This window comes from Neohortaea acidophila (genome assembly GCF_010093505.1).
Source record: "Neohortaea acidophila strain CBS 113389 unplaced genomic scaffold BDY17scaffold_1, whole genome shotgun sequence".
NCBI lineage: Eukaryota > Fungi > Ascomycota > Dothideomycetes > Mycosphaerellales > Teratosphaeriaceae > Neohortaea > Neohortaea acidophila.
In genome coordinates this window covers 1459420-1481553 of record NW_022985510.1, presented here as the reverse complement: position 1 = coordinate 1481553, position 22134 = coordinate 1459420, and the positions used below count along the sequence as shown (strand labels likewise).

At 57.2% G+C, this 22134-nt stretch overlaps 12 protein-coding genes across 12 annotated transcripts; 8 read left to right on the top strand and 4 right to left on the bottom strand.

Annotated features, from left to right (window-relative positions):
* Positions 1-155: 155 nt before the first annotated feature.
* On the top strand, positions 156-1175 carry BDY17DRAFT_289376 (Pre-mRNA-splicing factor of RES complex-domain-containing protein; the record flags this gene model as incomplete). Its single annotated transcript, XM_033732355.1, has 1 exon — positions 156-1175. A coding segment is annotated over exon 1 (992 nt), but the record flags the coding sequence as incomplete, so codon positions are not given.
* Positions 1176-1976, bottom strand: BDY17DRAFT_289375 (uncharacterized protein). Its single transcript, XM_033732354.1, has one exon. It carries the CDS (start codon positions 1854-1856, stop codon positions 1320-1322), a length of 537 nt encoding a protein of 178 aa, XP_033594227.1. The 5' UTR covers positions 1857-1976; the 3' UTR covers positions 1176-1319.
* A 160-nt stretch (positions 1977-2136) lies between these two features.
* BDY17DRAFT_289374 (uncharacterized protein) lies at positions 2137-2670 on the bottom strand (the record flags this gene model as incomplete). Its single annotated transcript, XM_033732353.1, has 1 exon — positions 2137-2670. One exon carries the CDS (start codon positions 2668-2670, stop codon positions 2137-2139), a length of 534 nt encoding a protein of 177 aa, XP_033594226.1.
* A 339-nt stretch (positions 2671-3009) lies between these two features.
* BDY17DRAFT_329286 (uncharacterized protein) lies at positions 3010-3829 on the bottom strand (the record flags this gene model as incomplete). Its single annotated transcript, XM_033737862.1, has 1 exon — positions 3010-3829. Exon 1 carries the CDS (start codon positions 3703-3705, stop codon positions 3010-3012), a length of 696 nt encoding a protein of 231 aa, XP_033594225.1. The 5' UTR covers positions 3706-3829.
* Positions 3830-4475: 646 nt separating this feature from the next.
* On the top strand, positions 4476-5546 carry BDY17DRAFT_289371 (ubiquitin conjugating enzyme). The gene is made up of 3 exons (XM_033732352.1): positions 4476-4692; positions 4753-4901; positions 4969-5546. The coding sequence occupies exons 1-3, from the start codon at positions 4677-4679 to the stop codon at positions 5257-5259; spliced, it is 456 nt and encodes a 151-aa protein (XP_033594224.1). The 5' UTR covers positions 4476-4676; the 3' UTR covers positions 5260-5546.
* A 1651-nt stretch (positions 5547-7197) lies between these two features.
* On the top strand, positions 7198-8325 carry BDY17DRAFT_230414 (rab-GTPase-TBC domain-containing protein; the record flags this gene model as incomplete). Its single annotated transcript, XM_033730206.1, has 1 exon — positions 7198-8325. A coding segment is annotated over one exon (1128 nt), but the record flags the coding sequence as incomplete, so codon positions are not given.
* A 1376-nt stretch (positions 8326-9701) lies between these two features.
* BDY17DRAFT_320177 (Alpha/Beta hydrolase protein) lies at positions 9702-10858 on the top strand (the record flags this gene model as incomplete). Its single annotated transcript, XM_033736398.1, has 4 exons — positions 9702-9740; positions 9801-10449; positions 10501-10651; positions 10711-10858. 4 exons carry the CDS (start codon positions 9702-9704, stop codon positions 10856-10858), a joined length of 987 nt encoding a protein of 328 aa, XP_033594222.1.
* A 180-nt stretch (positions 10859-11038) lies between these two features.
* BDY17DRAFT_244117 (kinase-like domain-containing protein) lies at positions 11039-12214 on the top strand (the record flags this gene model as incomplete). The annotated part of the gene is made up of 3 exons (XM_033730498.1): positions 11039-11765; positions 11827-11863; positions 11926-12214. The coding sequence occupies 3 exons, from the start codon at positions 11039-11041 to the stop codon at positions 12212-12214; spliced, it is 1053 nt and encodes a 350-aa protein (XP_033594221.1).
* A 292-nt stretch (positions 12215-12506) lies between these two features.
* BDY17DRAFT_289363 (uncharacterized protein) lies at positions 12507-14930 on the bottom strand. The gene has a single exon (XM_033732351.1). The coding sequence runs from the start codon at positions 14731-14733 to the stop codon at positions 12523-12525; it is 2211 nt and encodes a 736-aa protein (XP_033594220.1). The 5' UTR covers positions 14734-14930; the 3' UTR covers positions 12507-12522.
* Positions 14931-17709, top strand: BDY17DRAFT_289361 (copper amine oxidase). The gene is made up of 5 exons (XM_033732350.1): positions 14931-15628; positions 15689-15791; positions 15847-16323; positions 16379-17335; positions 17391-17709. The coding sequence occupies exons 1-5, from the start codon at positions 15093-15095 to the stop codon at positions 17586-17588; spliced, it is 2271 nt and encodes a 756-aa protein (XP_033594219.1). The 5' UTR covers positions 14931-15092; the 3' UTR covers positions 17589-17709.
* A 107-nt stretch (positions 17710-17816) lies between these two features.
* Positions 17817-20016, top strand: BDY17DRAFT_289358 (4-coumarate-CoA ligase). Its single transcript, XM_033732349.1, has 5 exons — positions 17817-18955; positions 19010-19051; positions 19106-19347; positions 19404-19437; positions 19491-20016. The coding sequence occupies exons 1-5, from the start codon at positions 17929-17931 to the stop codon at positions 19814-19816; spliced, it is 1671 nt and encodes a 556-aa protein (XP_033594218.1). The 5' UTR covers positions 17817-17928; the 3' UTR covers positions 19817-20016.
* A 202-nt stretch (positions 20017-20218) lies between these two features.
* BDY17DRAFT_243361 (RNA-binding protein Vip1) lies at positions 20219-21054 on the top strand (the record flags this gene model as incomplete). Its single annotated transcript, XM_033730423.1, has 2 exons — positions 20219-20295; positions 20349-21054. The coding sequence occupies 2 exons, from the start codon at positions 20219-20221 to the stop codon at positions 21052-21054; spliced, it is 783 nt and encodes a 260-aa protein (XP_033594217.1).
* Positions 21055-22134: the final 1080 nt, after the last annotated feature.

Here is a 22134-nt window from a genome sequence, read left to right as displayed (position 1 = left end):
CGCATGTCTTGACGTTCAATATCGCGATTGCTCATGAGTGCAAGACTCACCTCCGCCTCGTGCATTAGCCTTCCCGCTCGAAGCTCGGAGCACTCTCGGCTGCTCCACCGAGAACTTCTGGCCTCGACCTCCAACCATCTTCCACAACCTTCACATCAACAATGCAAACACCACCATGGGGCTCGCCGACTACCTCGCCAAAAACTACCTCTCGGCAGATGCGAAGGCGTCCAAAAAGCGAAAGCGAAAAGACGCGGCGAAAGAGGCAGGCGTGACGATAGCAGACGACGACGCGAGGGAATGGACGAATACGCCCCAAAATGCTGATGAAGATGACGAAGCGCCTACAATCTGGGGAGACACACTCGCCGGCGGTCTCAACAAGCCCGCGAAGAAATCGAAATGGATCAGAGTTGGAACTTCCGCTCCCACCAGCGCAGAGCAGGCGAGCGCGGACGCTATCCTAGCAGAGGCACAGGCGGAGTCCAAGGCGCGCGCTGAAGAGGATAATGATGCACCGGCGATAGTAGGGGAGGATGAGGGGCCTACGATGGCTTCAGGGGCCATGGCGGGACTACAAACAGCCGATCAGGTCACGGCGGCGTTGAAGAAGAAGGAAAAGGCGGAGCGCAAAGCGATGCAAGCCGCGGGTCTGGATCCCACGGGCAAAGCGCAGGAGACTATCTACCGCGACGCTTCTGGACGCATTATCAACGTCGCTATGAAGCGAGCGGAGGCGCGCGCGAAGGCAGAGGAGGAAGAGCGCAAGAAGGCGGAGGAGCTCGAGAGCAGGAAAGGCGAGGTGCAGAAGCGGGAGAAGGAAGCGCGGAAACAACAGCTGGACGATGCCAAGGTCATGTCTGTGGCGAGGTATGCGGACGATGAGAAGATGAACGAGGAGTTGAAGGAGCGGGAGCGGTGGAATGATCCTATGGCGCAGCTGATTGCGAGCAAGAAGAGTAGCGGGACGACTGGGAAAGGAGGAAGGAAGAAGAAGGGTGGTGGCAAGACGTATGTGGGAGCCTTCGAACCGAATCGATATGGAATCCGGCCGGGATGGAGATGGGATGGCGTGGATCGAAGCAATGGGTTTGAGAGGAAGTGGTTTGCCGCGAGGAACAGGCAGCGGAATCGTGAGGAACTCGAGTATTCTTGGCAAATAGATGAATGAAAGGATATCTATCTGGTATTCGCCATCACCATGGCGCCCTGCCAGACGGAAGCGACCGATTGATTCGGTTTCTCGACGCGCCGTCTCCACTGGCTCCGTTTCCTAGCCACCCACAACGAGCAACGGCCCAATGACACTCGGAGAATATTCAAGTATACACTGCCTTGGAGACGATCTCGCCATACTTGCGTCCAAGGAACCACTGACCATCCATGGTCGGATCGACGCTCTGAAGCTTGAACAGCCGCCCGTAAGCAGTCCCGCGACAATCCAAATCGCACGTCCCATCGCCGCTCGAATCCGGCTTGACGGTGCAGTTCAGATGGGTGGGGGTGGCGGGAGAGAAGATGAACGGGAAAATGCCACCATAGACCACGACACTCTGGCCGGTGTCGGCGTAGAGACCGACTTGGGACTTGGAGCCCTTTGGGGCTTTGGCAATCATCAGGTGGCTGGTGCCGTGCTCGATGGTGTATTCGAAGCCGGTGGTGCTGCTGGCGTTGTAGAATGCATAGCAGCCCCCGGCGTCATTGCATCCTGAGCCGGGTTCGAGGTACTGTCCAGACGGATCCTCGAGGCGAAAGATGCCGTGGGGATCGCATGTGGCGGTGCTGCCTGATGATGGCAGGCTGCTCGCCAAAGCGAGGCAAGCGTAGAGTGCAGTGAGGGTGCGAAGCATAGGCATGATGGACGAGTAGGCTGGCCAGATCTAACGAGGGATGAAGGGCGTATGTGATAACGGGATGGACGCTTATAAGTACTCCGTCTTGCACAACGGAGGTTGAATCGGCGGAAAGTAAAGAATAAGGGCCGATGCATAGTTACGCATGTATAGAGTGCTAGTCTACCAAAGTACTCATATCGTTAAAAAGCGGCACATGTGCAGCCGTGTTCGTGGAGTGTGGTACTAATATAGGCGTGCTGACGAAACGGTCGCTTAGAGCCTCACGCGCAGGTATCCGGGATCACGTCAAGGGAAACACTGCCTTGATAACAATCTCGCCATACTCGCGTCCGAGAAACCACTGACCATTGTCCGTATCGACGCTTTGGCCTTTATAGGTGTACCCCATGGCAGAGCCGCTACACTTCAAGTCGCACGTCCCATCGCCACTCGGATCTGGCTTGACGGTGCAGTTCAGGTTGGCCGGGATGGTAGAAGAAAAGACGAACGCAGTCACCTCGACCTTCTTGTCGACGTCGGCATAGAGGCCTGTTGGAGTCTTCGAACCATGAGGGACTTTAGCTATTTCCAGGTGGGTGGTTCCCCTAGCAATGGTGTATTCAAAGCCAGTAGAGCTGTTGACGCTGTAGAAGGCGTAACACCCCGCGTCGGTGCAAGGAGAGCCTGGCGTAAGGTACTTTCCGGTGGACGGATCCTCGAGGCGAAAGATGCCGTGGGGATCGCATGTGCCAGCGCTGCCTGATGATGGCAGGCTGCTCGCCAAAGCGAGGCAAGCGTAAAGTGCAGTGAGGGTGCGAAGCATACATGTAGGCATGATGGATGAGTCGGCTGGCTGAATTCAGCGAGGGATGACGAGCGTGTGTGAGAATTGGATGGACGCCATGGCGGCCGAGCTGCCCTTTAAGTACCCCGTCTTATAGGGTAGATAGGACGGGAGTTGAGTCGGCGCATAGTAAAGAATAAGGGCCGATGCATGGTTACGCACCTCATGTATAGAGTGCTAGTCTACCAAGAATCCATGTCGTTAAAAGCGGCACATGTGCAGCCGTGGTCGTGGAGTGTGGTACCAATGCGTGCTGACGAAACGGTCGCTTAGAGCCTCGCGCGCAGTTCTGCCTCAGGTATCCGTAAGTAGGCCAATCAAAACCCCCACTCATGTCGACGGATACACCGCCTTGACCACCGTCTCCGTAAACCGCTTTCCAGCATACCACAGGTTATTCTCGAACGTCTCGACGGACGTGGCCAAGAGGACTGGCCGCCGATTATACGTGGACTCCATACACTTCAAATCACACGTCCCATCGCCGCTCGGACTCTGCACCACGGTGCAGTTCATGTGGGCCGGGATGCCCGAAGTGAAGGTGATGGCGCGAGGCTCTTGATTGTCCACCAAGATGTCGGCGTAGAGGCCGGTGACGACTGATGAACCGGGCGGCACGGCGGCGATCATCAGGTGGTTGGCTCCCTGGGCGATGATGTATTCGAAGCCGGTGGTGCTGTTCTCGTTGAAGTATGCATTGCACTGGTCACTTGGCATGGTGCATGTGACTGGGGCGAGGTAGGTTTGGGTTACGTTGGCCATGAGTCGGAAGCGCTTGTGAGGCTGGCATGGATTGACGTCTCCTGTTGGTGCGCCGCTTGACAGCGCGAGGCAAGCGGAGAGGGCGGTGAGGGTGCGGAGGAAAGACATGATAATGTGGATGATGACTGATCGAAGAAGATGAAGGACGAGTTGAGATGCTTCGGGGAGGGTTGAGGAGGTTGAGGAGAAACAAGATGCGATACGAACCAGGCCTGGACGACTATTTGTACTCGACGGCCATTGTGAAGGAAGTAGTGCTAGCATCGCCTACATGTCGGTAGAATGCATCCTCGTACGTAGCGAGAGAGGTCCTCTACCATAATGCTGGCGAAGGAATGCATGATGATGACTTGGAACATGAGTAAAGAAGAAGATAACTCGCAGTGGCAAGCTCCTGTGCCTGTGCGTACCTATGTTGTCTGCCGCACTAGCTCGCGTGCGGACGGCGCGCAGGAGAGTAGCGGGCATACGCTTTGCTATTGGCTTGTCTGAAGCTTTTGGAAGAATGGATCTGCTTGGTAAGGCGGTTATATTGTCTAAACATGGAGCGGGATCTGCAGGTCAATTCTATCTCGACATCGTCTGTCCCGAAGTGGCTGGCATTTGGAGCTTGGTATATCGTGGGTATCATTGGATCGATGTAGTAGTACACGATCAGCACAATCCCGCAGGCTTTCTGTTAGTCACGTTAGATGAATAAGGTAGTGTACCTGGACGCATTGGTAGAAACCTGGAAGGCGGCCCGGGTGTCCGTGGAGAAACGGTCGCTAGAAACTCGCAGGCAGCACAGTGCTGCCTCAGGTCTCCGTGATTCCGCGTGTTCCTGCATCACTCGGAAAGTGAGTGGAGCGATGATGATGCACACTCATCTACCATTTGAACACTATCGCCAACTGCTTAGAACGAGTGATGAATGGCGGCTCGTAATCACGTGGAGGGATGAACCTAGCTCGCATAGGTGCTGCCTTATCGATAAGGCAGCAACAGTCAGTCCTCCGTCATTCCAGTCGCTTTAAATAGCATAAACGCCGTGCATTCGAGACCTCACGTCAAGGGCTTGGACTGACCACACGTTTCACCCCCAACACCTTGGTGCTTTCCTTTCACCCTTTCACTTGAATGACGGCTTTCACAGTCAATCACTCATGTTCATTGCCGTCTTTACTTGACCCCGAGTCACAACACTCCCCCACTTCCAACTTGCTCGAAACACCAGTCCAGAGGCAGCTTCGAAGATGGCGGCGAACAAACGTATGTTACGTGACCTGCGAGGACTGACTTGGCCATCGGTTCACTGAGACTCCGACGCAGGCATCATGAAGGAGTTGGGCGACGTTAATACCAACCCCCCACCCGGCTGCAAAATCACCACCAAAGACGAAGACATCTACAATTGGGACGTCTCCATGGATGGGCCCGACGACTCCATCTACAAAGGCGGCAAATTCACCATCGCCATCGTACGTGCGCACCGCATCTCTCTTCCCGCCGTCACGCCGACTAACCAATGACCTACCAACCCTCCAGGTCCTCCCCAAAGAATACCCCTTCAAACCCCCCACCCTCTCCTTCCGCACCAAAATCTACCACCCCAACGTCACCAACGACGACCGCGGCGCCATGTGCCTCGGCATGCTGCGGGCGGAGGAGTGGAAGCCGCCGAACAAGATTGCCGACGTGCTGAAGCTGGTGCGCGCGGTGCTGAGTGCGCCGCAGCCGGATGATGCGGTCGAGGCCGGCATTGCGGACCAGTTTAAGAATGATCGCAAGGGGTTTGACAAGACGGCGCAGGATTGGGTGAAGAAGTATGCGAAATGAGGGGGAAAGATGGTGGAATAGGTGGGCTCGAGAGGGAAGGGGTCTTGGTTCAGTGGGGATCGATTATGGCAAAGGGAGTGCATTTCCTGGGAGTATATGATTACGAGGAAGAACGAACTCTCGGAGAGAAGACTTGAGGTTGCGATACGGATGATAAGGAACGGCGCTCATGCAGAGAGAATACACGCTGCTGCATAGCGCTTGGCGCTTCATGAGCTTGAGACAATGACGAGTACCGCAAGCTACCAACTTGTGGGTTAGAAAAGCAATCCCGCTGTAGAACTCATTTCCGTCTCAATGTCGAGTCTCGTATGTCATTTGCTGTCCTGATAGACAGTCCAGCGCAAACCACGATCTTGAAATGTAGAGGCACGTGCCCCAGGCGTCCGGGGACCCTGGGCTGCGCCGGCCCATGACGGAGCTCGAAGGTGGGTCCGAGCGTTCCAGGCTTCCAAACGGTTTCTAGCCAGACCCGGACAACCTCATCATGCATCACCGTTTATTAATGAACGCGCTCCGAACGCGTCCGTGAAGCTCCGACGCAAGCGCTCGATTTCCCGCATCCTTGCTTCGTGCACCAACCCCCCGGTGTCATCAACGTGCAGGCAATTTCGGAAGTTCCACGGGTACCCACCTTTGCATCCTTGTCCGTACCACCACCACCAAGCTTGCCGCTGGCTTGTGTCACAACAACACCATGCCAGCTGTGGAACCGGCGGATTCGGGCGCTTGCAGTGCAAGACTTCAGCGACTTCACCGGGTCGCGAGGTGATTGCATCGAGCCGGCAGAAAGAGAAGATGGGCGACGGCAACACCAGCAGAAAGTATGGTGCGGATTGCACCCTGTCCGTCGCCGATGCGGTCAGAGAAGCGATGGCATCGACCGTGTCCACCCCTTCCGACTTGCCTGCTCCGACGCCTCACCTGCCCCTACGAAAAGCTTCGCCCGAGCGACTGCAGGCCAAACGAGCCACGCCCAAACCTCTTTGGACACCCATCGAACACCAAGTCCGCGGCTTCAATCCGACACCAGTACAGGCTGTGCCACTCATCAACACGGTGACGGCGAGTTCGGAGCATGCGTTTGCTGCCAAAGAGGAGGGGAGGAAGCAGGCGTTCAAGCCGCCGTTGTTAGGTGCGCGAGTCTTGCAACAGGTGCACGAGGCGCGCACCGAGGCAATCGAGACACCCGATTCCAGCCCTACCGGTCGCGAACGGCCACCCTCATCGCCGCTGTTTGCGACCCCTCCGCCCTCGCCTCTACGAGCAAAGGCTAAGAGCTTACGAAGCTCAAAACCTACGACCGGCGCTTTCAAAGGGCTGACCAACCGTTTATCGAGTCCGACCAAGGCGAAAGGACCGCCTCCTATTCCTGGTGAAACCCGCTCCTCTGGGTCGGTGGTGCCCACCATGACTCTCGACCACGGCCGAGAGTCGTTTCCATCTGCGGTGGACAGCGGTCGCTCGGCCGTCACCAGCAATTCCAGCTTTCGACACACCGGCAGCATTCACACCGAGCACAGCAGCCTGACAGCACCAAGCTCCCATGCCGACGAGTTTGTGCAGGTGTATCCCGACTGGCCACAAACCACGCCAGACGAGGACATGGATGATGAGATCATTGATCTGTATGTGCATGGGTTCGAGGGCAGCACTCGACCGAGTCTGGACACGGCGGCACAAGCAGGTGAAGTGGAGAAGTCGGAGAAACGGCAGTCTTCTCAGCGCTCTCATCTGAACGTGGACAAGAAGGCCTCTCTGCTGGGCCACCGACGCAGTCAGAGCGCGAGCCTTCTGGAACGCGGGCGAACGTCGGAGGATGGCTTCCTTGTCGTTCACCCACCTAACCGCTCACATACCTTCTCCCGGATTCTTTCAAGTCCAGTCACGGGGACCGGTGCCAACAAACCTTCAACAGACAGCGCTCGGGTCCAACGTGACCGCTACGGCTTCAAGAAAGCCTCCCTATACATCACGGCGGAACAGTACGATGCGTGGAACGTGAATTACACCATGCACCTCGAACGCAGGCAGAAGAAGTGGCACGCGCTGATGAAATCGTACGGCCTCAACACTGAGCAACCTTTCCGCTTCCCGCCCAAGAGCGACAAGATCAAACGGTACGTGCGTAAGGGCATTCCGTCTCATCTTCGCGGGGCGGCGTGGTTCTGGTATGCCGGTGGGCCCGGCAAGCTGGCGAAAGATCCAGATGTGTATCAGCGGGCGTTGGAGAAGGTGAAGAACGGAGAGTTGAGCGACAACGACAGAGAGCACATTGAGCGCGACTTGAATCGCACGTTTCCGGATAACATCCGATTCAAGCCAGATCCTGTGCCCACGGAGGAGGCCAAGGCAAGCACTGGCGGAGGAGGGAGTGAGGAAGTGCCAAAGCGCAAGAGGATTCGTCACTCCGTCGAGCCCGAGACGCCCATGGTGCAGGCCTTGAGAAGGGTACTGCAGGCCTTTGCGGCGCACAACCCACAGATCGGATACTGCCAGTCGCTCAACTTCATCGCCGGTCTGCTCCTCCTCTTTCTAGACCAGGACGAAGAGAAGGCATTCATCCTCATGGACATCGTAACGACCACCCACCTCCCCGGCACACACGGCATCGCCCTCGAAGGCGCCAACATCGACATTGCAGTCCTCATGAACTGCGTCAAGGACTCCCTACCCGCCATCTGGGCCAAACTCGACGACAACGGCGGCTCGTACCTCGCGCAAAACATCTTCCCAGGAGCGGAAGCCCTCCGCCTCCCGACCATCAGCCTCGCCACGACAGCATGGTTCATGTCTCTCTTCGTCGGCACGCTCCCCATCGAATCCGTGCTACGCATCTGGGACTGCCTCTTCTTCGAAGGCAGCAAAACGCTCTTTCGCATTGCGCTCGCGATTTTCAAATTCGGAGAAAAGGCCGTTCTCGCTGTGCACGACCCCATGGAGATTTTCCAGGTCGTGCAGACCATCCCCCGCAGCATGTTGGACATCAATGCGCTGATGGAGGTGTGTTTTCGTCGCAGGGGAGGGTTTGGGCATGTGAGTCAGGGGATGATTGAGGGAAGGAGGGAGGAGAGGAGGGCTGCTGTCAGGGCGGGGATGGAGGCGGGGCTGAAGGAGGGGGGTGGGGGGAGGGTGAGTGTTTGGCGGGGACGATTGAAGAGCATTACGCCGAAGATATGAAAAGAGCGGGAATGTTGGAGGCGAACAGGCTTCTTTCCTCATGCAATGTCTAACAAAGGCCTCCCCCCGAACTCCAAGCTAAAGCACACAAGCAAACACCACCACACAAAGGAACATGAACACATCCCTCAACCCCCTCCCTACGAGCTCGCGCCTTTCCCTTCAGGCTGGTAAACCGGCAACTTCTCCTCCCTCTGCACCGGCTGAGGCGGCTGCGCATAAAACGTCGACGCCCCCGTCGCGCTCGCCTCGCACCGCCCCCCGCACATCCCACTGCACCAACTCTGATGCTGCGTCTGCCCCGCCACGCCGTTGCAGGAAGCGTTGCATTGCCCGTTGCAGTAGGCTTGGTGGGAGTAGCCGTTGTTGTCGCGCAGGCCGGCGGGGTGGGGGCCTTGCTGCTGGGCGTTGTTGGCTGGGTGGCCGCGCTCGTAGGCTTTGATGCCTTGGTGTGCGACGGCGTAGAGGGCGCCTGCTGCGATGCCGGTTTTGATGAGGCCCATTGTTTTGATTGATTGGTGGTTGGGGTGGAGGGTGGTGGGTAGGTGTGGTGTGGTGTAGATGTGTGATTGTGTTGTTTGATGATGAGAAAGCAGGTCGAGGAGAAGCGAACTGGACACACTACTTATATCTCTCCTGCTGCCTGCTGCACTCCAACTCCGCCTGCAAAGCCCCGACGACGACGACTGCGGGCTCCAGCTGGCATCTGCGAGGCTGTGCACCGCCCAACCCTAAATACGAAGCCGGTCCGTCTCTCGCTCTCGTCTTTCGGAGCGTGTGGGCCAATCAGAGGAGATGCTGCGCCTGCACCTTGCTCTCCTGCTCTGGTGGCCTTCTAATTTTCGCGCATGGCTGGACTCTTACGTCCGTAAAGTCGGATTCGCTTTCGATCGGAGTTGCTGGTGAAGGCATGAGGAAAGCACGAGAAGGCTCGTTGTTTTGTCTTACTCATTCTATCACCGAGTGACTTCGTGAGTACCTCTTTGGTAGGCATGAGCCACTCTCGGCCTGACTTTCTTGAGGTGGAGGAGAGCGTAGGCAACATGATCTTGCGTAGAACACATTTGACCTTGCGAGTATCGACATGCCAAAGAAGGAATGTCTGCCTTTTCATTCCATGCATTGCGGTCATATGCAGTTGATTACGTTGTTATCCTAGCGGTTGCCTCCAGCCAATTTCAACCCTACTGTTTGTCATCAGAGGGAGAAGATATTCTCCAACTTCTTCATGCTGTGACAAGAACTTTGGACACAGCGAAGCGATGTCCTCCGACGATGCCCTGCGGCCTGAATGGCTTGCCGTAATCCAGCCCATAGCCCATGAAACCCTCAACGGGACTTGTTCATTGACACTTCACCAGTTCGAAAAAGACCTGGGCTTCCGCCCTAAACTCCACGGCCCAACATACGAAGACATCCTCCAGCAAGCCCAAGCCAACGGACCACGCATGCTCGAAGTCCTCACCTTCCCCAAACCCGACACCACTCTGACAACAGCATGGCACGAGACGGCGTCCGGCGTTCGACTGAAATCCTACATCCCGCCGACGTACCGACCTGACAGGCCACTGATCTACTACATCCACGGCGGCGGATTCGTCCTCGGCTCGGTTGCACAGGACGATTCGAAGGTGACGCCGCTTTGCACAGCGACGGGATGCGTGTTTGTCAGTGTGGAGTATCGTCTTGCTCCGCAGCATCCGTTTCCCGCGGGATTTCAGGATTGCGTCGAGGGTGCGGCATGGTGTTTAGAGAATGCGGAGAGGCTGGGTGCGAGGAAGGGGCCGATCATTCTGATGGGGAAGAGCGCAGGGGGCGCGTTTGCTCTGGGGACTGCGCTGAAGTGGATCGATGAAGGCCGCGGACAGGGTGTCTTGGGCGTGGTGGCTTGTCAACCCGTCACCGTTCATCCGACTGCGGTGCCTGAGCGGCTTCGAGAACGGTATACGGCGCACGAGGAGAATGCGGAGAACACGACCAATACTCGAGATGCGATGCGCGCGTTCTACCGTGAGTCTCTCGCAGCACTTACTGCGGACATAGCTGACTCCATCATATCAGGTCTACACAACGCGCCGCTCGATGATCCTTACGTCTGGCCACTGCTGCACTCCAACTTGAAGGCTCTGCCTCGAGTATATCTGAATGCGTGCGGCGCGGATACCCTTCGAGACGATGCGCGCTTGCTCCAGGAGGTGTTGCAGCAGACTGGGTGAGTTCTAGAATTGTTCACGGCTGCGGTGGGAGAGCGTGATGCTAAGGCTGCGACAGAGTGCCCAACCGATTCGACGAGTTCGCCGGACTTCCGCATTATTTCTTTGCATTCCCATCTCATCACACTACACAGCTTCGAGAGGACTATTATTCGCGGACAGCAAAGGGGATCGAGTGGGTGATTGATGGAGTGAGCAAAGGCTGAATCAGCTCTGCCGAAGCCCTCGGGAGATGGCGGGGAGGAGCTCCACACTCCCGAGGCTAAGACGCTCGACTTCACGCCCTCCGTGAGGTCATTGGCGATTCCTCTGTAGACCTTCTGCGCATTGCACATCTCCTTGTTCCCTTCTGCTCTCAATCTCCCACATCCACAACCCTCGCGACCATGGCGGGCGAAGTCAGGCAGAAGATCGACCAGAAGGCGCTGGAGAAGTACATCAGCGCCAACGTGCCGGAGATCAAGCCTCCCCTCCAACTCAAGCAGTTCGGCTTCGGCCAGTCCAACCCCACCTACATGCTCGAAGACTCGCAGAACAACAAATTCGTCCTCCGCAAGAAGCCGCCGGGGAAGTTGCTCTCCAAGACCGCCCACCGCGTCGACCGCGAATACCGCGTCATCCACGCCCTCGAAAGCACCGACGTCCCCGTGCCGAAGTGCTTCTGCTGGTGCCCCGACGACTCCATCATCGGCACCGAGTTCTACATCATGGACTGCCTCGAGGGCCGCTTCGTCACCAACCCCGCCTTCCCCGACGTGAGCGAGAGTGATCGAAGGGAGATGTGGAAGGATGCGGTGCGCACGCTGGCGAAGCTGCATCGGGTCAATCCGAAGGAGGTCGGACTCGAGTCGTTTGGGAAGCCGACGGGCTTTTATAATCGGCAGATCAAGACTTTTGGGGGGTTGGGGAAGGACCAGGGTGACGCGAAGGATAAGGAAAGTGGAGAGCCTGTCGGCGAGTTGCCGCACTTCAAGGACATTACGAAGTTTTTTGGGCAGCAGAAGTATCAGCCGAAGGATCGCGGGGTGCTGTATCATGGCGACTACAAGATTGATAATCTCGTCTACCACAAGACGGAGCCGAGGGTGGTGGGCATTTTGGATTGGGAAATGAGTATGCCATGCCCTCGGAAACACTGCGTGGAGATACAAGATCACTGACACGGAGCGAACAGGTACCGTCGGCCACCCGCTTGCCGACCTATGCAATCTGTACACCCACCCACCCCTCCCCACCCCTACCCAAACAAATCAACCCAACTAACACGCTCCAGAATCCAACCCTGGACCATCTCCAACGCAACCCCCTCCTGGCCCCGCATCCACGCCGACAAAGCCTTCCTCGCCCCCTCCAGCCCGGACTCCACCGCCTCCAAGTACCCGGGTCTGCCGACGCAAGAAGAAGCCGTGAAACTGTACAGCGAGACGGTGGGCTTCGACGTCCCCGACGAGGAACTCAGCTGGGCCAAGGCGTTCGCCCTGTTCCGCGACTCGATTATTTTCCAGGGGATTGCGGCTAGGTATGCGACGCGGCAGGCGAGTAGTGACCAAGCGCAGCGGTAGGTTCTATTCAGCCGTTCTGTTTTGGGTGGGTGGGTTTGCTGACTGTCGATGTTGTGTGTACAGGTATGGGGCGGAGCGAATTCCGTTTGCCGAGATGGCGTATGAGATGGTGAAGGAGGCCAAGGCGAAGCAGTCGAATGAGGCGAAGTTGTAGAGGTTGGTAGATACCCATGGACAGACGACGAGGCGTCGGAGAAAGTCTTGTAGTTTATTGGAGAAAGCGTTTGGTAATTTTGCAAATCATCAGGAGGCTCGAGACTACAGACGGCGTCAATCGAGCGGAAAGGGAAAAAAATATGTGAACACCACTACTCCGCCCCATGCGTACTCCCCGTCCGTCCCATCCGCTCAATGTTAGCCAACATCCTACTCTTCCCCGCCGCCGTAGAAGAAGGACAAGCAGAAACTAAACTCCCACCATTGCCCCTCGCCGACCCCGGAATCCCACTACCCCCAGCACCCGGCACCCTCAACCCAGACGGAGTCGGAAGGCCCAACGAAGGCCGCGAAATGGATTTGCGAAAATCCTCCACGACGCTCATGGCCCGCATGCCCTGCGGCGTCGCCGGCGGCGGCAGCTCGCTCATCTGCAGCGCCAGCATCTCGTCCACTGCGGCGACCAGCTCGCCTTTCTCGATGCGCTCCTGCTTGAGCTCGCGCTGCAGGTCGTCTTGCTGTTGTTTGGAGGCGGACATTTCGCACTCGAGGCGCGCGATGGCGGCGTTTTGCGCTTCGAGTTGGGACTTGAGTTTGCTGTTTTCTTCGCCGAGAGAGGCTTCTGTTGTTGATGTTGATGTTGACGTGTTGGAGATGGGACCGGTGAAGGTGGAGTCTTTGGAGGCTTGAAGGTCCTCATTTGCTCGCTCCAGCTCTGCCACGCGCGTCTGCAGCTCGGCTGTCTTCTTCTCGCTGCGCGCTTCGTAGCTTTTCTTCAGCGTGGCTACCTTCCGCTCGTGTTTCTCTTTGTAGACGGAATGCAGTTCGCGGCTGACGGCTTCGATCTTCGCGTCGATCTGTGCGTTCACGAGGCGCTGTATTTGGTCCTCGGTCGCGTTTTCACCGTCTGCAGAGGCGCTCATTCTCGCCGCGAGAGCATCTGCGAACCGCTCTTCGGCTCTGACGGCGCGTGATTCGGCATCGTCTGCCCGCCGTTCGGACTCCTCCAACTTGCGATTCGTTTCCTCCTTCTCCGCTTCGCTGTTCAGCACTTCTTCTTTCACCGTCTGAAGCACGCTCTCAAACTCTACGCCGCGCTTCTTCCAGCTTTCGATCTCCTCCTCGAGGTGCTCGCGCTTCGATTTCTCCTCGCGTAGGCTCTCTTGCGCTTCGCCTACCCTGCGTTCGGCATCACCTACGGCTTTTTTGAGCGAGTCCACCTCGGCCTCGCGACCTGATAGTGTGGCTTTGAGGCTCGAGATTTGTGACAGGTAAGACGATTTGAGAGACTCGAGTTCGCGGACTGTGATGGTCGGGACAGAGCGCGGAGTAGGTGCTGGCGGTAGCTCAAAGTCGAGAAGATTGAGGAGGTTCTTGTTGGGTGTGCTGGTCTGGTGTGATCGCGAGCTGCTGGACTTGTTGGGGGATCGCTGATTGTTGATGTGCTGTAGCAAATTCGACTCGGTCTGGGACCTGGAAGATGAAGTAGGCTGGAAGTTCGTGGTCACGCCTTCGAGCTGCTGGGTGAAATCTATGAGGAAGCTACCCGTCTCGTCCGCCCGTTTTGAGACCGTTGCCGGTGTCTTCTGTCGTCGTGGAGTGGGTGACGGAGACCGAGAGGTGGATGAGCGTTTTCGAGAGGTGCGAGGCGTCGGTCCTGAATCGGCACGGGGTGTGCGGGTGGCTTCGCTGCGGCGCGTGGGGCTCTGTTGCCCGAGCCTCGCAAACAAAGTCATGTCGGGGATCTCTGAGAAGGTGCTGTAGCAGGTGTCGTCGGTGTACATGTTGTCTGTGGCGGGCATCATGGCGTTTCGTACGTCAAGGGCGGCCTGGAAGTTGGCGATGTTTTGGGACGGGGTGCGCTCTGCATTCTCGGCCCGGCTGCTAGTTCTGGGCGTGGGTGCTTCACTTCTGCTCGTCCTCAATGGAGTCTTGGTGGGTGAGACGGACACCTTACGCGCCGATGGAGGCGGTGGCGGCATCAGTGTCGAATCCCGACTGCTCTTGAAGTTGTCGGCCCTGCTTGGAGATCGATCGGGTGCAGCATGTTTATTGGGTGAAGCGAACATTTTGGCAAGCGTAGAGTCATGCTCCAAGACATTCTCTTTCTCGTCTTCCATATTGAATTGTACGGGTGTGTGCGATCCCATTGTGGCGGTGTCAACCTCATGCTGCGGGCTCTCGGCATAGAGCTGTTTGTTTGGACTTGAGCGGCGGTTGTCGACTTCTGCAACAAAGGGCGATGACGGCGGCATATCGAACTCGATCATGCTCGGTTCGACGAGCTGCGCAGAAGGCGAATCCATCTTCGACTGTCTGGCTGGGAGGGTATGCGACTCGTCTTTGCTCTGTCGAAGAGCCATTCAAGGCGCGGCGACATTGATGTTGATGAGCGACGAGGGCTGGGCCGAGCCGCTGTTGCCCTGGCGACGCACATGATTGGCTCATCACGTGCCATTTGGGGACCGACATCGCCGCTGGCCTCTCCGGAGACGCATTAGCAGCAACGACGCTTCCTCCATCATCCTCCCAAGATACTCGTTCTTCGCTAGCCCTGTGTGTAGCAAAGTATACGGTCACGGCGGTGTATGTCGCGCTTTAGAAAGGCGCGGCAGTCCAGATCCCCGCCTTTCGCCTCCGCTTCGCATCGACTTTCCGAATGCGGAAACTCTAAGACGGCGTAGTGGGGCCTGGGGCAGCTCCACGAAGGACCCCTCCACGCATGTGCCATGCCATACACCGTACTTGCGAGGAATCAAAGCCGTTCCGATTCGATAAGGATATCTGGGGCTGGCTGGAACTGCCTTCTTCAACCTCTCCCTCTCGACTAACCTTTCGAGGGTCTGCTCTTCTCATTCCTCCCTCTTTCTTTATCTCCACCTCCCTTATCTACATACCTGGTGAATCACCCCTCTTGCCCGCCATGGTACCACATCCCTTCAGCGCCCTCACCATCGAGGAGTGCGACATTGCCCGCGATGTCATCTTGCAAGCCCACCCCGGCGCATCAGTCTACTTCCGCATCGCCCAGCTCCTCGAGCCTCCCAAGGCCGAGCTGACCAAGTTCCTGGCTGCCGAGCATGCTGGACAGCTCTCTTCCAGCACACCTCGCCCGGCTCGTATGGCGGAGGTCAAGTACGATGCCATCGAAGCCGGATCCAAGGTTCCCGTCTACCAGGAGAGCTGGGTCGATGTGGGCAAGAAGGAGCGAGTGAAGCACGATGTGATTAGTACCGAGTTTCACGCCAGCTTGACCTTGTAAGTGTAGCCCCTCGCGTTACCAGACTCCCGCCCTTGCTCACCACCGTATTACCCTAGCCCGGAGTTTCACACATTTGTCGAGGTCTGCGAGGCTTCACCTATGTTCAAAGAGAAAATCAAGGAGTTCAAGTTGCCGCCAGGCTTTGAAATCGTCATCGAGGTGCGCCCGCTCTGCTCTCGCTTGTTCTGCCGACTCAATGCTAATGTACCTCCAGCCGTGGCCATATGGAGGCCTTGATGACTCCGACGAAAACCGTCGTTTCTTCCAGGGTCTCATCTTCGCCGCTGATGCCAGCAAGAAGAACCTGGACACTAACTTCTACCCCTACCCACTGCCAATCATACCCATCATGGACTGGGCGAAGAAGGAGATCATTCGCATCGACGAACTCGCCACTGGTGGCACGGCCGATCCTTTCCTCGGCAAGACGCACACCGCTGGTGTCCTCGATCACTGCAAATCCTCCGAATACGTCCCTGAACTGTTTGGCGAGGAGAATCTCCGGAAGGACCTCAAGGCGCTGAACGTCACCCAGCCTGATGGCGCCAGCTTTACTGTTGGCGAGGGCAACTTGATCGAGTGGCAGAAGTGGAGGTTCCGAGTCTCATTCAACCCCCGTGAAGGAGCGGTGATTCACGATGTGTGGTACGACGGGCGCAGCATTGCCTACAGACTGAGCTACAGCGAGATGGTGAGAGCGTACTCGTGCTTTTCGAAATCGGTACCACGCTAACTGATCGCGTCAGACTGTGCCCTATGCCGACCCCCGACCACCTTACCACCGCAAGCAAGCGTTCGACTTTGGCGATGGCGGTCTCGGGCACTGCTGCAACAACCTTCAACTCGGCTGCGACTGCCTCGGCGTGATCAAGTATCTTGACGGCGTGGTCATGGAGACTGACGGCAAGGCTCGAAAGGCTGACAACGTCATTTGCGTGCACGAACAAGACAACGGCATTAACTGGAAGCACACCAATTGGCGAACTGGACGCGGCGTCGTGACTCGTCGTCGCGAACTCGTTGTTCAGTTCATCATCACCCTTGCCAACTATGAATACATCTTCGCGTACAAGTTCGACCAAGCGGGAGGCATTGTCATGGAAGCACGCGCCACCGGTGTCGTCTCCGTCGTGCACATTGACCCCGGCAAGACGGCCGACTGGGGTAATGTCGTCAGCCCCGGCGCATTGGCGCAGAACCACCAGCACTGCTTCTGCGTGCGCATCGATCCCGCCATCGACGGCTACAACAACACCGTCGTGTACGAAGAAAGCCACCCCATGCAGATCGACGCTGTCCAAAACCCCAACGGCAACCGATACGAAGTGCGCAAGACGCCCATCACCACCTCCACCGGCCTCGACATCGATCCGCTCAACGGCCGGGTGTTCAAAGTGCAGAACCTCGACAAGCGCAATCCGATCAGCGGCAAGCCGGTCGGATACAAAATCATCCCGCCTGCGACGCAGAAACTGCTTGCCGCACCGAACAGCATTCAGAACAACCGGGCGCTGTTCGCGCAGCATCACGTCTGGGTGACGAAGTACAAGGATCACGAGCTGTATGCCGCCGGTCGTTACACGTTGCAAAGCCGACATGAAAGCGGCGGTGTGGCGGATGCGGTGAAGCGGAATGAGTCGACGGTGCAGGAGGATGTGGTGTTCTGGAACGTGTTTTCACTCACTCACAACCCCCGTGTCGAGGTAAGTTTGGCATGCACTTCGTCGATGACAATGGTCGACTAATGATTCTTGGTAGGATTGGCCCGTGATGCCTGTGGAGATTACGCAGGTTTCTATCGTGCCCTCCGACTTCTTCACTGCCAACCCGTCCATCGATGTGCCGAGCAGCAAGAACAACGGCAGCCAGCTGGCGGACTGCTGCCCGACGACGAATGGCACCAACGGGGTGAACGGACACGCGAATGGAGTGAATGGAGTCAACGGGACCCACTAAGCGGGGAGAATGGATGGCCGATGAGTAGTGGATGAACATGAAGGATTTTCGATAACATCTACGGCGATTTATACTTGTTTGATCTGGTTGATAGTCGATCAATGCACCCTTGAAGTCTTGCTCGTGTCGCTGGAGGGACGTTAGTAAGCTTCCCCAGTCCCCGCAAACCACCACATGGCTCGGCAGCCTCGGCATCATCCGGTAGCTGGTCGGCTGCATCCCGATCGTCATCGCTGGTTATATTGCCTTGAGCCTCTCCCCCAGAATGTAAATCTGCACCGACCGTCTGCATCTTAACCAGACCATTGGGGCCACCGTCTTCGCAAGAAACACGACAAAGATGGTCTTCAAATCCGACTTCCCGGATCTCCACATCCCCAAAGTCAACGTGCTCGACTTCCTCTTCCCCAAAGGCGAGGCCATCTCCGACCAGCCCGTGTGGCACGATGCCAAAAACCCCAAGACCAACCTCTCACCCAAGCAACTCGTGCACTGGGTCAAGCGGCTGAGTCTAGGCCTGGACCGCTTGGGCGTGAAGCGCGGCGAGGTGTGCCTCATCTACTCGCCCAACCACATCTTCATCCCCGTCTCCTACCTCGGCATTGTGGGCGGGGGGCGCTGCTTCTCGGCGGTGAATCCCATTTACACGGTCAACGAGGTCGTGCATCAGCTCAAGAACACCGAGGCGGTATGTCTGTTTGCGCACCCGGATATGGTGGAGAATGCCGTGGCGGCGGCGAAGCAGGCTGGCCTACCGAAGGAGCGGATCTTCCAGTTCAGCGACCGGAGGTGCTCGCCGAGGAATGGCGTTAAGGATTGGTCTGCGATGCTGGCGAGCGATGCCGACGCGGAGAAGTACCGCTGGCCGGAGTTCAGCGCTGAGGAGTCTGTCAAGACTGTGGCCACGATCAATTATTCGTCGGGCACGACTGGTCTTCCCAAAGGCGTGTGCATCTCTCACCACTCGTTGATCGCCAACGTGGAACAAACGGTCTTCATGCGCTACTACCCAGGCCTCAAGAAGGGCGAGAAGCCGAAGGAGCGATGGCTGAGTTTCCTACCCCTCTACCACGCCTATGGCCAGCTCTACGCCAACCTGATGGCCACACGCCTGCTCATCCCCACCTACATTATGAAGGCTTTCGTGTACGTCGATTTTTTGCAGCACATCCAGGACTTCAAAATCACGCATCTGCAGGTCGCGCCCCCGATTCTGGTGATGATGAACAAGCGGCCGGAGACGAAGAAGTACGATCTCAGCAGTGTGCAGAGCGTACTGTGCGGTGCGGCCCCGCTGCCCAAGGAGCTGCAGGCTGCCGTTTCGCGGGATTTCAAGGTGGGCATTCAGCAAGGATGGGGCCAGACGGGCGAGTATTCCTAAAGCAGCGTGCCAGCAAACTTTCACTGACTTTCGTTGGCAGAGGTTACTTGCGGCTCGATTTTACAACTCGATCCATCCGACGGTACGTTCACCCACACACTATCCCTGTACTTACCAGGCTGATCACGAATCCTAGACGGCAACGTCGGCAAGCTCATCCCAAACACCGAGGCCAAACTCGTTGACGACGAGGGAAAGGAGGTTGGGTACGATACGCCGGGCGAACTGTTTATCCGCGCGCCGAACGTGTGTCTACGATACTGGAAGAATGAGCAAGCCACTATAGACACGATATCATCTGATGGCTGGCTGGCCACGGGAGACGTAGCTGTGTGCAATAAGGATCATCTGTTCTGGATTGTCGACCGGAAGAAGGAGGTGAGAGATGCTGCCGATTTAGTCCCTTAACGTTCCTCGCTAATATCCTCACCTAGTTGATCAAAGTCAATGCCCTACAAGTGGCGCCCGGTAAGTCCCCGCCACTCTAAGATGGTAATATGACAACTCTAACACCCTCCCAGCCGAACTCGAAGCCGTCCTCCTAGAGCACGACTCCATCGCCGACGCGGCAGCAGTGGGCATCATACTGCACGACGAGGAGTGGCCGCGCGCGTACATCGCGCTGCAAGAAGAAGCCAAGGGCAAGGTGACGGAGAAGGAGATCCAGGAGTGGATGAAGACGAAGGTGGCCAAGCACAAGCTGCTCGTGGGCGGGGTGAAGTTTGTGGACGAGGTGCCGAAGCTGGCGAGCGGCAAGATCCAGCGCAAGTTGATGCGTGAGTGGAGTAAGAGGGATGCGCCGGAGGTGGAGAAGGCGATGGGGTCGAATGTGAGGGCGAAGTTGTAGACGGCCTCACTGTAGTCGATCAATATTCCCCTCATCCCAGAGGTGTCAGACGTGTCCAGCCTTGCCAGGCTGCAATCTCCTCTCAGCGTCATCCTCGCCACCGTAGGAGGCAGCATGTGGCTGATGCGAGAGGGGTGCTGCGCCACTTTCGCGCATCATGCATGTCGGCAGGCGCGGATGACGTACGTTGCGTTGCAGCTGCATGTGCTTGCTGGTTCTGGAAGGGGTTGGAAAAATATCAAGGCAGGCACAAACAGACCTTCTGTCCCTTCCGTACTTCTTCCTACAAACACTTGAAGACTCTTCCATCACCTCTTCAATTGAACAACTTGACTCCAGTCCTCTCTCCCACAGTACCAAACTCATACACGAATCCCAACAATCATCTCCACCATCGCAATCATGTCGAACACCGTCCACGTTCAGGGCATCTCCCACCAAACGAGTGAGAAGGAAGTCCAGGACTTCTTCAGCTTCTGGTAAGTTCACTCTTACTTCCAAACACAGCAGCAGTGCTGACAGGTCAATGCAGCGGCAAGATCTCCAACATCACCGTGAACAACAACTCCGACAACGCCGACGCTCCCCGCACCGCCGTCGTGCAGTTTGAGAAAGAGACCGCTGCCAAGACCGCTCTGCTCCTCGACAACACCCAGCTCGGCTCGGCCTTTGTGCACGTCACCTCCAACGCCGCCCCGGGCGCCACCTCGACCTCCACCTCCGCCGGCACCACCGGTGCAGCAGCAGCAGCGGGCACCACCAGCGACGAGCACGATGACAATCTCTCGCAAGAAGACAAGCCGCGCTCGCGCATCCTCGCCGAGTACCTCGCGCACGGCTACGTGGTCAGCGACAAGGCGATCGAGCGCGCCATTGCCCTCGACCAGCAGCACGGCGTGAGCAACCGCTTCATGTCGGCGCTGCAGAACTTCGACGCCAAGTACGGGGTGTCGGAGAAGACGGCGCAGGTGGACCAGAAGCTGGGCGTGTCGGACCGCGCGCACCAGGGCTGGCTCGGGCTGAACTCGTACTTTGAGGCTGCGGTTAACACGCCGACGGGCCAGCGCGTGCGTGCGTTCTACGACCAGGGATCTAAGCAGGTGCTGGATGTGCACAACGAGGCGAAGCATCTTGCGTCGCTGAAGACGGGCAAGCCGGAGGGCTCCATTCTGAGCGGCGTGCCCTCGGCTGAGCAGGCGCAGATGGAGAAGGTGCAGATTGATGGCAAGGGTGAGTGATATTACTTTCTCCATGCACTTTTGTGTACGGGCAGGGGGCTAACTACGAGACAGAGCGAACCAAGTGCAACTGCGGTGGTGCGGACGGCAAGTGCCCGTGTGAGCCCGGCAAGTGTGCGTGCACGGGATGCTCCAAGGCGTCGTAAAGATACGATGAGCGAATATGAGGATGAGGAGGAGAATGCATGAGGCGTTAATGGACTTTCCTGGCGTTGAACCACCGCCTGCTTACGTTGATGCAAAGCGGATGAGTGGTGCTCAGTAGTTAGATATGACCGGTCTATGACTGAAAGAAAGAAGCAAGTGAATCATCCAATCGTCTGCCGTGAAGTTTTTAGTATGTACATGGTCGTGCACGAATACGAAGAGTCCCTCAAGTCTTAACTAAATAAGGTCGAAGCCGGGGGCGCTCGTCGAACAGGATGCATGCGAGATGATGTCTTGAGATCGGTCATATTGCTCTTCGCTCCCGGGAGTTCCGGGACATTTGCCGCCGGCTTATTATGCATCTACATCTCTGCAGCAGACTGATCCACATGCAACACCTCACCACACCAGACGCGCAAGCGAAAGGGAGGCTGTGTAGGTGAGGGCGAGGGCGAGAGCGAAAGCCGTGTTTACCGACGGCCGAAAGTACCTGAATTGGTGAGAGATTAGCCTCGCAAACTTGGCTGAAAAGGGCATCGCCTCTATCTGCATTGGCCGCGAGCCTAATAAGGACGGAACAGCCGCCCGCCACACGCAGCCCGCAGCGTCGCCACGCATTATCTGCTCCAGACTTTCCTCACCTTTCTTTGCCGCGCCGAGCCCAGACGCCGCTTGGCTCGACGCTGCCATCTACGCAATCTGCCCGCGCCAAGCAGACTAACCTCCATAGCCCATTCGACCTGCGACCAACTCTCCATCCCCAGGCGCATTTTCTCCGCGAATCTATTTTGCCCCCTCACATCTATCCTACATCGCACCGCCTTTTCGCTCGCCTGCTCTTCTTGGACTGCGCTTCTCCCTGCTTCTCCCCTTTCGCATATCAACACCTGCTGGAAAAGCAACATTCGTGCTGCGCAATGCCATACTGATCTC